This window comes from Echeneis naucrates, chromosome 21, assembly GCF_900963305.1.
Source record: "Echeneis naucrates chromosome 21, fEcheNa1.1, whole genome shotgun sequence".
Taxonomy (NCBI): Eukaryota; Metazoa; Chordata; class Actinopteri; order Carangiformes; family Echeneidae; genus Echeneis; species Echeneis naucrates.
The window spans coordinates 19,435,331-19,449,472 of NC_042531.1; the positions used below are offsets into that span (position 1 = coordinate 19,435,331).

The 14,142-nt window shown below is 40.9% G+C and overlaps 4 protein-coding genes across 4 annotated transcripts; 2 read left to right on the forward strand and 2 right to left on the reverse strand.

The window, feature by feature from the left end:
- Positions 1-27: 27 nt before the first annotated feature.
- Positions 28-4,473, forward strand: ormdl1 (ORMDL sphingolipid biosynthesis regulator 1). Its single transcript, XM_029530941.1, has 4 exons — positions 28-154; positions 1,372-1,551; positions 2,429-2,580; positions 2,806-4,473. Exons 2-4 carry the CDS (start codon positions 1,378-1,380, stop codon positions 2,939-2,941), a joined length of 462 nt encoding a protein of 153 aa, XP_029386801.1. The 5' UTR covers positions 28-154; positions 1,372-1,377; the 3' UTR covers positions 2,942-4,473.
- On the reverse strand, positions 3,971-8,580 carry adat3 (adenosine deaminase tRNA specific 3). The gene is made up of 2 exons (XM_029530940.1): positions 8,528-8,580; positions 3,971-5,649 (listed from the first exon to the last, which is right to left on the reverse strand). Exon 2 carries the CDS (start codon positions 5,632-5,634, stop codon positions 4,585-4,587), a length of 1,050 nt encoding a protein of 349 aa, XP_029386800.1. The 5' UTR covers positions 5,635-5,649; positions 8,528-8,580; the 3' UTR covers positions 3,971-4,584.
- alkbh6 (alkB homolog 6) lies at positions 7,185-8,586 on the reverse strand. The gene is made up of 3 exons (XM_029530864.1): positions 8,528-8,586; positions 7,256-7,596; positions 7,185-7,217 (listed from the first exon to the last, which is right to left on the reverse strand). Exons 2-3 carry the CDS (start codon positions 7,589-7,591, stop codon positions 7,185-7,187), a joined length of 369 nt encoding a protein of 122 aa, XP_029386724.1. The 5' UTR covers positions 7,592-7,596; positions 8,528-8,586.
- A 243-nt stretch (positions 8,587-8,829) lies between these two features.
- osgepl1 (O-sialoglycoprotein endopeptidase-like 1) lies at positions 8,830-11,751 on the forward strand. Its single transcript, XM_029530746.1, has 7 exons — positions 8,830-9,249; positions 9,336-9,723; positions 9,822-10,026; positions 10,427-10,575; positions 11,202-11,332; positions 11,409-11,480; positions 11,574-11,751. The coding sequence occupies exons 1-7, from the start codon at positions 9,047-9,049 to the stop codon at positions 11,656-11,658; spliced, it is 1,233 nt and encodes a 410-aa protein (XP_029386606.1). The 5' UTR covers positions 8,830-9,046; the 3' UTR covers positions 11,659-11,751.
- Positions 11,752-14,142: the final 2,391 nt, after the last annotated feature.

A 14,142-nucleotide genomic window follows, 5' to 3' on the forward strand; every position in this document is an offset into this window, starting at 1 on the left:
CCTTCGATATTGCGTTGGGAGCGCGTCTACTTCCGCTCGGGTTAGACTACGACGTGCTGTCAGAGCCCGGAGCCGCTCACATCAACAAAGGGAGAAACCATTTCTCTCCACAGACCCTCGTCCGTTTAAATACCTCCACTGCTCGCTACCACCTGTAAGTTTGCAGCACTGGGTGTGTGATCTCATGTTACAGCCGTGTACGTTTACTTTACTTGACCTGTATTATGTACGCGATGATGCCGCCTAACTTGGCTTCCGAACAGGGGTCGATTTGGGTCAGGCTATGTACTGGAAACAAAAACGTCTCTTGAAGGTTTTTTTTTTAATGTTTACATATCTACTTAGCAAGGCATGCTAACCACTGCGATACTTGTTTACAAGAGCTCACTAAGAATTGCAGCCAATTTGCGTCCATGGACTTGTTTCTGTAGTTATTTTTTTTTATCATTCCTGCAGCTGCAGTTTTCTGTAGCCACCAAGAGTAATCAGCAAGTAGTCCGAGGTAGTTACTGTTATCTGTATAACTTTTGTCAAATCGTGTCTTTGGGGTCGTTTCTAATTGTCTCAAGTTCTAAGTGTCTTCTCGGATCCAGACTTGCCATCAGACGTGTGAACAGACCAGATGTGTCTGTTCCCTCATGCTAACTCGTCAGATGAGCATCAGCGTCCTAAATGTAGCTGCAGGTTTCAGACAGTTAGCTCAGTGCTGAGGCTCCGGGGACTTTAGACTCAAACTTTTAGACGAAGACAGCCACGTTGTCTTTAAAATATCACAGCTTCCACCTTCATATCATTTCTTTAACAAATACCCAACCCGAAACGGCTTAACGATCTATGCCTTTGGGAACGTTGACTTTAAATCATGCTTTCCTACTGTGTCATGTTTTCCTACAAAATTACGATTTTTTAAATTATTGTTTTCTTTGCCCCAGTCTGGTGCCAGAAAGTGTGCCAGAGGGCAAAGTTCAACATGATTGCATAAGATGTTTTTTTTTTCTTGTTATAGCCTTCAGACGTGCAGAGAGAGTGCTGCGGTGTGAGTTGTGTTTTAAATACAGCTTCATCGTAGAGAAAACTGTAAATGTGGCACTGTGGTAGTTAGAACAGAAGGACTGTCATAATTTTACCATTCATATTGAGTACAACAGCTCATTTTGACTATCAAATAAACCTATTATAGGATTGCAAAGTGTGTTTTAACAGTCAGACTATTAATATTACCATGCTGATCTGGCAACACACACACACACACACACACACACACACACAAAAGAGTAATTTAATACAAAACATTACCAAGAGAACAAGACAATAAAGATCTATAAAAGTGAATTTATGCTTTGTGACTATGCTGTATGTGTCTGTCCACAGACCAGAATGAATGTGGGTGTGGCACACAGTGAGGTGAACCCAAACACTCGAGTGATGAACAGTCGAGGGATCTGGCTGACCTATGCACTTGGCGTTGGAATACTTCATATTGTGCTCTTGAGCATACCCTTCTTCACTGTGCCAGTGGTTTGGACGCTAACTAATGTCATTCACAACTTTGTAAGTTACACTGAACTGTTGCTCTCAAAGCCAAACCGACAAAGTACCTATTACTGTCAAATCACTCTCTAAACAATGAACTGTTTTAAATTGACTGTGTTTAAGAACAGTTTAACGTCCACAGTTATATGAAGCTTGCGGCTGCCGGAAGCCGTCCTTGTAGCAGCTTGTCATGCAACTTAAAATTTGTCCGTAGACAAAGCTGACCACTCATTGTTAAATGGCTGACCACAAATAAAGAAACAAAGTCGATGTTTGTGACATCATTGAATAGTGTGAGCGTGAGGCAATTTCCAAGGATTGTGTATCAGAGCCAATATGGAAGGCTATTAACAGTAACTATTAAGGTCAACTATGGCCAGTTGTTTTCCCCACAATACAGTAGTGTGCTGTTCATGCCTTCGCTGCATGTTAGCAGTACTACAAGTTTTCCATTTATTTCCACAAAATTCTAGTGTTTTGACACAGGGGTAGGCATGTAATTTAGAATTAGCGCCATTCCGAAGAATTTACTTCCAATTCAACTGTTTTTTTGTGTCATGGTTGCCTAGATGGCACAAGAATCGAGCCATGAGCTATATTGTTTCTGTAGGGATTTCTCGCTATACCTCCCGCAAGTCGGTTCAGATAGAAAAACTCCTGCAAATGTCACAAGAGAAAATGAAAGTAGCCACAGACTTTCCTACATCTTGAATTTTGTTATAATTTACAAAATATATCAGTTGTAACAAAATGCTGCACATGTGCATATCAGTGTCATTAAGTGATAACGGTCTAAACACCATGATAAAAGAGCAATCAATGTGTTTAGTTGGCCCTCAGGTGGTTCTTTCACACTGTCATTACAGCACAATTGACTTATTTTTTGTCTCTACAGGGAATGTACGTGTTTATGCATGCAGTAAAGGGCACACCTTTTGAGACCCCAGACCAGGGAAAAGCCCGACTTCTTACACATTGGGAACAGCTAGACTATGGCGTGCAGTTCACTTCCTCTAGAAAGTTCTTCACCATCTCTCCCATCATTCTGTATGTATCTCATTTTGCCTTTGCCCTGAAGGGCCATTAAAACAGCAATATACAGTGTCATTTATCAAACCCTAGGTCTTTTACAGCGTCCCAACCTCAAAAATGTTGGTCATGATTACAGCATTAAGTGTTCAGTGTTTTTTCTTGCTGCTCATTTCCCATATTAGCAGTACTTTGTAGATTATTTATTTATTTAAAGTTTAATCCCTCTGTTTTATTCTCCAGATACTTCCTGGCAAGTTTCTACACAAAGTATGACACAACACACTTCGTGATAAACACTGCCTCACTGTTGAGTGTCCTCATTCCTAAGCTGCCACAACTACATGGAGTTAGAATTTTCGGCATCAACAAGTATTAAGATATTGTAAATGAATGTGCCTCATAGCAACTGACATTATTTCCTATGTAGTCTGTACAGATGTGTGTACTAAGTCGTACAGTTTGTGTAAAAGTCACTGTTGTCCTTAGATTTATCAGGTTGAAGATGATGTAAAAAAAACAAAAAAAAAACAGGAGTGTTTGTAGATGACAGGATGCAATATGCATTACTAACTTATGTGAATATTTAATGATGTATTTTTGGCCTGCGTGGACCTGGGCTGGCCCAGGCATCAGTGAGGCTTTTGGTTGTTTTTGGTTGTTTTTTTGTTTTTGTTTTTTTTCCATTCTTTGCCCTCAGTCAACATGGTGTGAGCCTGTTTGTAGCCACAAAGATGTCCCAAATGTATTTTTCAAAGATGTTTACTTCCCAAGGGTAGGAGCTTGTGGCTCGTTTATTGGTACACTCTCATTTTGTAACGAGCGTCGAACTTGTTCATGCTGAGTACACGCTCTCTTTATTTGCATGATTTGTGAATCATTCCTCTCTTGTAACTCAATCAAAACAGGACAGTGTTTTTCAATTGTATATTATTTTGTGTGAATGTTGTGTCCTGGATGTAGAAATGAGACAAATTATTGTTGTCAGGTGAAGTGTTCAGCAATGGAGGGCTTCAGTTTCTCTGTGATAAAACTACATTTATGTAGCTGCTCTTTTCCGATTACGGCTTTTTGCTATCAAGGCAGCTAGTTCTGCTTTGTTTGGCCATAGCTTACAGTACTCATATTTCTTGTTCTTAATCTTATTAAAATCTTTGTGCTCTCAGAATGTTGCATCTATCATTGCATGCACTTCAATGAGATGTTGAAATCCAACAAAAAGTGAAGTAATTCAAGGATGCTCTCAGATTATGAAGTCATTTTCCCGCATTTGGATTTGATGCTGTTTAAAAACCACTGTTTATAAAATTATAAAAACGGACACATCAGCAGTAGCAGAAACCAAACTGTCTCAGAAGTAACACTGACAGTCTGACGTTTATCAGGAAAAACATTGACATTCATCCAACCGTGTTGTCCACACGGTAAGATACATGTTATGGTGGAGTATCTCAACAACTAACAGCGAAATCACTTACTATTTATATGGAAAATCTTTTAAACATAGCTTAAATACAAACCTGGCACACCACCCAAAAAGGTCACCTTTGCTTAAAGTCAATTGCAGAGGCTTATTACCTGCATTTCCAGCTGCTCTGCTAAAGACTTTTCTGACCTTGTCATGTACAATACAATGTTGTTTCTGTGGTTTGAGATTTGATTCATATCAGCTATGTGAACATTATAACAGTTTATGAAGCTGCTTTTCATCAAAGGAATTAAATAAAATGTTCCCTCGGTTTGACCTTGTACAGAGCAGCAGCAGTTCACTACATGATTATATTGACTGTAAGTGAAGACAAACGTCAATGCCAATGACTTTGTTTATTCCTTCCAACATACAATGACCACCATCTGCCAGACAGCACAATGATAGGGAACATGTTAATGGTTTTCTACTGCACATGTTCTTTCAATGCAATTCACTATTTGAATAAAAAAATATTTAAAATGATTGCTCTGAAAACCTTATTTCTGTAGTACTATTTTTTCTTGAGCTCCCTGATTGTAATGATTCAGTCATTAGCTGTGTTCCTGTAACCTTTGGATGTTGTCACCCGACCTCATCAGATTCTCACACTGGTTGCTCAAGACCCCTTTGTAAACTTCAAAGCGATGGTTCAAATCTCTCTGTGAGTGGATTTTGAACTTTGTCCCTAATGCCCCGTCAGCAGAGGTAGTCCCATAGAATACACGGCCAATCCTGGAATGGAGCAGTGCCATGGCACACATTACACACGGCTCTCGGGTGACGTAGAGGTCATATCCGGTGCATATGTAGGGCTGAGATCTCCTCTCTGCATCGGCCACATTTTCCAAAGTGTCTGAGGCCTCAGAAGTGAACCTGCAAGCAGGGTATCTGTCAAAAGAATAGAATCCACCGCCCTGGCTCCGAGCCACAAGGTCAATGCAGACGATGACTGCATGATGGAGGGGATGGTCACCTCTGCAGTCATGGCCCATGGCGATAACTGTCTGCGTTTCAGGGTTGACCACGACAGCTCCAACCACCTCCATCCCCATCTCCCCCCCAGCTTTGGCTGCAGCGATTGCAGACATCATGTACATGTGCATTGCAGCTTTCTGAGGTGAACTGAAGAGCTCCCCTCTCAGGGCCACCGTTACCTGTTTGTCTTCATGAAAGGAGGTGGGCCAGTGTTTGCTGGCCAGCTCAAACTGAGGTCGGGTTAAGGGGGGACGTGCAGGGACCCTGACCACAAAAGGATCCCCTAATCCATCATGTCTAACGTCACCTGAGGGCAGCAGAGAGTGTAGGCTGAGCAACTTCATGTGTGGTGCTTCACTAACCAAGCACACTAAGACCTCCAAAGGGTGAGGGCTGCCCTTCTCCTTGCAGGCTCTCACTCTCTTGAGGTGCTGAAGGTCATTCAGCGGGTAGAGGCTGTTCAGCTCCCTGACAAGTCGAGATGTCTCTTTCTTGTTGACAATGGGCACAGCAAATGCCTCCATCAGCTCAACCTCTTGTGACTGCTCCTCCGACAGAACAGGGTATGCGACCCAGGCATCAGTGGCAAACTGTGACCCTTTCAGGCGTTTCGGCTGTGGCTCCATTGTTTCTGTGGCCTCCTGTGAAATATGATTACACACCAAAGTCAAGCAAAGTGAGTGCATTTGCAGGCAGGGGACATAATGAAGAAGCCTTCAACACAAACTACACCTCATCAATGCAATGCAAGTGAGATTTGCACATTTCTGTTAAAAAAAAAAAGACCTGCTGAAAGGCTGAATGACTGTGATCCCATCTCTGAAAAATATCAACAGGCCAGATGTAACCTCAGGGATAGCAGTGAACTTGTAATTAACTGCGCTTTTAATAGGTGACATACATGGAGTTGAACCTTCTACTTGATTGCCCACACTTAAAATGTCAAAAACATGTCAAATGTCAAATAAACCATATGTAGTAAATTTGACTTGTAACACAGAAACAAACACGATGACGCAAAGATTCATGTGACAAAGTATATTTTTATAGGGGAGCCAAGATGATGGTGACAGTTGTAGGCAGACACAAGAGGGATTAAAAAAAAAAAAAAACATCATATTTGACATTACTTAAGATACGTAAACCCTTCACATCTGTATATTTATGCTTACATTTTTATTGCATTTTCACTCCCCCTGCTCTTTTCTCTTTCCATCCCTCCTTTCTCTCCCTTTCTTAAAATACCAGTCAATACTAAGGCAGCAGTGTGGGTCCAACTCCAAAGACTACAGGACATTTCACAAAGCAAATTTGGTTACTTTCTGTCCTGGACAAATAAAACATTATGAAATAGTTTTCTTGGGCTAAGTGGATAAATGGTAGTTGGCGGAATGCTGCTTTAAATTTGTTCATTTAAGAGTTATGATGGAAACATTAAAAAAAGAGACTCATCACTCCTGTGGTTGACAAATTAAATACAATTTCTAAAAGAACCTCAATCATATTTTTTTCCATATATATATGTACATTTGACTTTTTTATGCTGCAGTTTCTTTATTTATCAGTAAACATATATTCTGATACAACTGTATCTGTGCAAAGCTAACTTTAATCAATAATATTGGAAATTCTGATGGACTGCTTTGTGAAGTAAATCCATAAAATAAACAATGCTAGCTAGTATTATAATTCTTTACGCAGTGCTGTTCGTGTCTCACCAGTCAAGAAAACTTGATTCTGGTTATTTCAGGCACCTCAGATATTCAGCCATGCTAGAATTGACCCATTGTTAACTGGTGCAATATGACTGATAAATCCATCCGGATGAGACATCAGTTGATATTCTGCTTGATGGTGATAATGCAAACAGCTCTATCGTTATTTACGTCCCAGCATAAGCTTTGTCTTTATGACTTTAGGAACATGGCGTACAGTCAGTGACACTCTGGTGCTGCGTGTTAGCGTCTCTCCTGACAGAGCACCAGCGGTCGACAGGTTCACCACCTTGTCTGTCAGCGTGTCCTGAGTGCACGGCCGGATGCCATGAAGCAGGTGCTGATACATTTCATCCTGCAGAATCAGAAGGCTGCGCGGCTTCACCAGCAGGGAGAAAAGGTAGCGATTCTCCTCTGTCTGTGGGGCGTCACCCTCCAGGGTGTTAACAGGTGTGTAGAAGTCAAGGAGGGTGTGGGAGCCCAGACTGATGGTGGTGACAGTAGGGTGGTACAGAGGGCCATCTTCATGAGGCATGATCCCTTCTCCTGGTTTATACTCATTCATCAACACGTGGTTGGCTTTTTTCCCACTGAATGCACCTAGAGAGGAAATTTTCTCACAGTATGTCTGCAGCCAGTCAGGAATCTTCTCTACCAGCATGCCTTTAGGATGTGGTAACCCTCCCCAGTTCTGAAGCCTTCGGCCTGAAAGCTGCGTCCATTTCGTTTTTGGAGATTTGTAGACCTGCTGAAGGAGGTAGGACTCTTCATCCTCTGATATGAAATCTGGGATGTAATACACAGTTGGCAGGGCACCAGGTATGACAAACTGCTTCATTTGGTCCAAAATACAAGTTGGGTATTCCATGTCTCCTTTAGAAAAGTCAACATAGTATTGTTAAAACCTCAACCAAAAAAGCTAAAGCTGGCTAAGCTCCTTGGTGCTAGCTAATAGAGAAAGACCAGCAAACCCTCGTTTGTGATGTGCTAGAAGAACTTTTAATCTCTCTCTTAATGTTCGAAGACATTTCCAAGCAGTGCAGATCGTGTTCAAATAGATAAACTAAGATGATGATTAAAAAAAAAAAATCTGTACTAGCAGTAGGACCATGACCATGGTTACCATGTGATCAATTAGCATTTCCGTCTTTGTTGATAGCATTAGCAACTTCGTCGTAGATTAGTTAATTTACTTTAGAATACAATAGAGAAGAGTACACACACCGGACGTCAAATAGATCATATGATCCATTACAAGTTCACTGACGCACATAAAACATTTACTGGTTTGTTCTTCTGCCGGGTAAAGGCCCATACCACGACTGAAAGAAAATCACTAACGATAATGACAGTCCAATGGTGCATAACTACATTTAAGAACGATATTTACGCTCGTAATTCTAGTCTGAATGGTATAATATTATCCAAGAAGCTATAAAGTAGTATTTTTGAATGGTAGTATTGCTGTTGTCAGAAACCTGAAAATACAGTGACATAATAAAGCAATGTCAGTGTGTGTTTATATTTCGTAGTTATACAACACTGGATGTTTCTACTAGGTATGACTGCATGCTTTCCCAACGCCTCACCACTATGATCCTGGTCGTTATGCTATTTAATTTTTTTTCTTGACTTTTTACATACGTTAAACATTTTGTGCTCGTGAGGCAGCAAAATCCGCTAAATAGACAAATTCCAAATTCTGGCACTCCGCCGTCTTCGTAAGGTCTCCTGCACAGCATCACACAAAGAATTCCCAAAACGAAACAAGTTTAAGAACATTAAAGACCAAATGATACTTTACCTTTTTAAGCTCAGTACTCTGACGAAAATCCCAAGTACCCTCACGACTCCATGCTTTTTCTCTTGTGCACCGAACTACAATGTCCCCCTTCAGCAATAGCCTAGTGTTCTGGACACACGGGTATCGTCAAAATGATTATAAAACATTGTTGGGTTTTACAAAAGCATTAATTCAACAGATATGTTGTTAAGTCACTGCCCCATCGTTTTGTGACTGGCTATGTGTCTCTAATGTAAACTTACAAATTTACGAGAGTACGGAATTATTTATATGTGACACAGCCGGACGTCGTTCGAGAAAGAAAAAGCCCCAAACAAACCTGAGCTTGCGATTTTTTAATGCTCTGAGGTCTATTGAGAAGCTAGTGGACTCTACTTATTTATTTATTTTATTTTATTTCATGAATTTAAACGCCAATGCGAACGAAGGAGATGTCACCCTGAATTATTTCAATTTTGTCTTCTTTCTTTTGTTTTCTTTTTTTTGTAACTCAAGTAGGCTCACACAGACTTCATTACCATGTTTCCTACCAAAGTTCGAGTTCTCCTCAGGCTGCTACAGGTTAGAAACACATTTTGCTACTCTTTGAAAGGAAACACCACCTGCTCCAGGGTGGTACTGGGCATCGAGACAAGCTGTGATGACACTGGAGCTGCTGTGGTGAATGAAAAAGGTGTAATACTGGGAGAAGCCCTACACTCACAGAAGGAAGTGCATCTGAGGTGGGTGTTGGAGCTGCTATCACTAATCAAGGCTATTCATAAGGGGTTTGTTTTGATGCACCCTCTTCTCCTCTCAAACACGGCAGGACTGGTGGTATCATCCCCACAGTAGCACAACAACTCCATAGAGAAAACATAGGGCTTGTGGTCCAGGAGGCTTTGGAGAGAAGCGGTGTGGACCCGAGTCAGCTCTCAGCTGTGGCCACCACAGTGAAGCCAGGCATGGCCCTGAGCTTGGCCGTTGGCCTTGAGTTTAGTCAGAGTTTTGTAAGGAAATTCAGCAAGCCATTCATCCCCATCCATCACATGGAAGCCCATGCCCTGACTGTCAGGATGCTTCATCCCATCACTTTCCCCTTCCTGGTTCTGCTTGTGTCTGGTGGTCACTCACTCCTTGCTGTGGCTCAAGGTGTCGATGACTTTGTGCTTCTGGGTCACTCCCTAGATGAAGCTCCAGGGGACACACTAGATAAGGTAGCACCTTAACACTAATGTTTGGGCTGATATTGCTGTCATGGTGCTCAATTTCTGATCATAGACACTAGACACATTGTTTTTGTGGGGATTAACAGATTGCGAGACGTTTGTCCCTCAGAAAGCACCCACAGTGCACTACACTAAGTGGAGGACAAGCTATCGAGCTTCTGGCAGAGAGTGGTGACAGGATGAGGTTCCCTCTCACAACCCCAATGGGACAAACTCAAGACTGCTGTTTCTCTTTTGCTGGACTGCGAAATCAAGTCACAATGATGATAGTAAAAAGAGAGGCGGAGGAAGGTATGAGGTTAATAATCAATTATAACCCTTGATAACATTTTTAATATATCTTATTGATACAGTGTACACATTTTAGAATATATTTCCTATAGTAGCCATTTTGACTCATCAGATACAGATGTAATTAATAATCAGCTATGCATTGCTGAAATTGTTAATGTAATTAGTAACACCTAACAGGGCAAAATGGCTGTTGTATGATAGTAAATTTTCATTTTTCTTATTTGCACACTAAAATCAGAAGGCCATCAAAAAACATGGAAATTAAGGCCATTGATAGTGAATGATTATTTCAGTGAAATTGTCCCTTCCTGTTTCCAGTTTCCTCATTATTGTTTATGGGTGGCTGAAAAGAAAAGATAATTGAAGTTCCATTGTAAAACTCTTCCTCTCTCTGCAGGTATAGAACAAGGGACACTCTTGTCATGTGTTAATGATATTGCGGCGGCCACACAGCACACTGTTGCTGCTCATCTCGCAAAGCGCACACATCGGGCCATCTTGTTTTGTAAGGCAAATGGCTTGCTACCTTCAAAGAGTCCCACCTTGGTGAGTGTGTTACTTTGTTCAAGTATTTGCCTCTAAGATCAAGACCAGTTTCATCCGCCAGCATCATAGTCGGTTGGTACTGGGCCTTGACAAATGTAATTTAATTTGGTGTTCCTTAAAGAGGTGGTTGATGAAATAATGTGTCCTTGTTTCTGGCCTCAGTTTACTTCTATTATTTTCATCCTGTGTGTACAAAGACTGAAACAATTTAGATGATTTGTACTTTGTTTGTGGATAAATGTCTTAACAGCATGCCTGATACGTAGATCTACACAACAGCTTACAAAACAGTCGGGCTTATGATTACTTTTTCTCTTATCAACAATAATGCTATAAATGCTTAGAAACTGAAATATAGGCACCAAAAAGGGTGCTGTATGCATTTATTAAAAGTAGTTTTGTCACTGACACTTTGTTAGTAAAAAAAAAAAGTACTAAAGCTGTACTTTACGCGTTAATGTGTTCCGAAATAATACAAGAACATGGTGTAGTGGCAAGGTCCTCCACCTGACTGCTAAGGGCTGCAAATAGCAAAATGCGACAGACTTGTTCTCTGACACAACGTTGCCAAGTCTAAATTCAGTACAGAATACCTTAGTAAGTCTTTTTTTTTTTTTTTTTTTTAGGTGCTGTCCGGGGGAGTTGCTAGCAACCAATACATCCGAAAGGCTTTGACTGTCATCACTGACATGACAGGACTGCACCTCCTCTGTCCTCCAGCTAAATTCTGCACTGACAATGGAGTGATGATTGCATGGTACATGTATCGCCACACTCATTTGTGAAAACTTTAAAAGTGAATCGATTTTTACAATAATTTCTTTTTGAACCAGGAATGGTGTTGAACGTCTGAGGGAAGGGAAGGGGATCCTGCCTCCAAATGTGGACGTCTTCTATGAGCCAAAGTAAGTCACTGAACACTGAAAATGATATCCTGTTAAGTGTTTTAAAAGATCCCGGTTACTGATTATATTGGCACCGGCTGCATTGTGTTCCAGGGCACCACTAGGTATGGACATGACAGCGGAGGTGAAGGCAGCTGCCATCAGGCTGCCACCCATCAGGTTCAAGATACCTAACTGACTTTGCAAAGAATTTGAGTCATTCCCCCTGTTTCCCAGTTTAAAGTATATATGATGAATGTAAAGAACAGATATTTGTGAATAAAAATGCTTTTATACATCTCTGGCCTTTTTTATATCTATATTTTTCATATACAAACACAATACATCAGAATAAAAAATCTTTTTGGCTTCTTGGGCTGAGTTTGAAGCATAAATGAAGTCTCCACCTAAAAGCATACAGAGGCTGTTGATGTTCAGTGCAGAGTACCTTTACATAGACTTGAACCTTTGTCACATTCATTTCTATGGGAAGAAAATCTGAAGAAATTCCTAATATTTTAAAAATAAGTTACATATGTCTGCTGCCATGAGGGAGAGGTGTGTATCCCTGATTCAGGAATTTGAGAAACCATCTACCTCTATCCCAACTTCCTTTGTAGAAACCTGTTCATGGCCAGGAAGATGTCAAGATCACTGATGCTGCTGGTCTGGCCCCAGTTCAACCAGACCTTGAAGGAATAAGAGAAAAATGGAAGGATCACTTCCACATCAGCCATCGACGAAGTACAAAACACATCCATTAGCCAGGTAACTGAACAGGATATCAGGACAGAAGAGTCCAAAGACAAAAAAGCTACTGGAGAGACATTCTTCAAAAGACTAAAGACAGCACTGAAGAAAATGAACAGGAAGAAGAAACATCTTTTGGTCTGGAACCATCATTTACTGAGCCTCCTGTAGAGGCTGTAGATGATCAGGATCTGAGGTCTGCTGCACGACTGAGGGGGAGGTGTTTATCCCTGATTCAGAGGACAGTTGCTCTCAGGCCCTTGAGAAAACTTCTACTCCAACTTCCATGGAGAAAACAATTCAAGGTCTGCACACTGATGGTCAGGAAGACATTAAGAAGTTGAGTGGAGCTGCTGCTGCTGCAGCGTCATCTTCTTCCTCCACTGCATTAGCCATTGAGCCAGAGTCCATTCATTCTGATGCTGAGGAACCTGCCAAGAAAAATTTCATCAAAAACTTCGGCATGGAAGAAGTTTTTCAGCAAGCTCACACCAGATCCACAGACCGTGTGGAGGAGGATACCGGCAAAACAAGTGGCTCTCCTGATGCAAGCCTGATCTGCATGCCAGTGCAGCTTTTATCTCCAGCAGAACAGCAAACATTTGTTCTGGACAAACTACTTAGGGAGTCTTTTGAAGTAAGACCTGTAGTGGCTAAAGACTACTGAATCATGGAGATGTATGTACTGCCAGGTCCCTCAGAGGAGAATCAACTCAGTTTTTTTCCGCCGAGGTAAATGAAGCAGCAGAAGACCAGAAACCCACACGGAATCTTTCGGCCATACCTGCCATAATTACTAGATTCCTCCGGAGTCTTTCTCAAGAGTAAGTATCTTATTCCATACTACAATTCTAGATTAATCTGTTTTTCTGTGTTAAAACTTTTGTTCGTTTTTTCTTTTCACGGCAATGGATGGAAATAAGTGTAGGCGCATGCAATCAAGATGTGAAGGACAAGCTGATTGACCTGTGTGTAGATATGGTGAAGTTCATCTCTGACTTAGTCATAAAAATTGTCTCGGACTCACTTTGTCGGATATGCACCATATCTCCCATGTTCATCTTTGGAAGTTCCATTTCCAATGAACATTTGGTAGAGCTTTTTGACCTGCTCCTTCAGGCAGTCTGTCAGTGAGACCATTGGCACAGATATCCCAGTTCTACAAATGTAATTCATCAATTGCCCTTTGATCAACAGCACATAAATTCACTACAATGAATAATAAATAATAATCCAAAATATACATAAAACATTTCCTGATTCTTAAATTGGCTTTTCATGATATCAAATGTTCATAATATGATTGTCATGGCCAGAAATATTACAATATTATTATCGCTATCTATACAATCATTAAAAAAAGACTATCATATCCATCTTAATCTCAATCTCAAACTCCAAAAACAATATGATTTATCATTGCATTCAACAACAAATAATATTCATCAGATCAGCTTTAGACATGACTATTTTCAGGGATCCTTCCATGGCTTCAATAAGCTTACTCAGAACAGTTGCTCATCTCTGCATCCTGAATGTTTTAAATAGCATGGCCCTTTTTCTCTAACATTAACTGTGCCTGTCAACTCTACAGTGGCATAATGCTTAACATATTGAATTCAAGGGGGAAAAGTAAGAGTTGCTGTACTGCACATTTCCTGCAAACAGGAGCACCCTGAGCAAGGACTTAATTTTATTTTGGTGGGTTGAAAAAGCTCTTACACTGTGGAATTTATGTTTTCCTTAAAGGGAGAAAGTATCTCATCCACAGCAACTTTGACAGCGATATCTTGACAGTCTAGTGCTGCTCATGATTGCGGTGTCCAGCAGGTGTGCATCCCACCCAGTGTAGGTCTATGACATCAAGCAACTTGCACACAGTTTGTGTGTGTTTGTCTGTGCAAGAGAGCAATGGAGGTAGAGGGAGAACAAA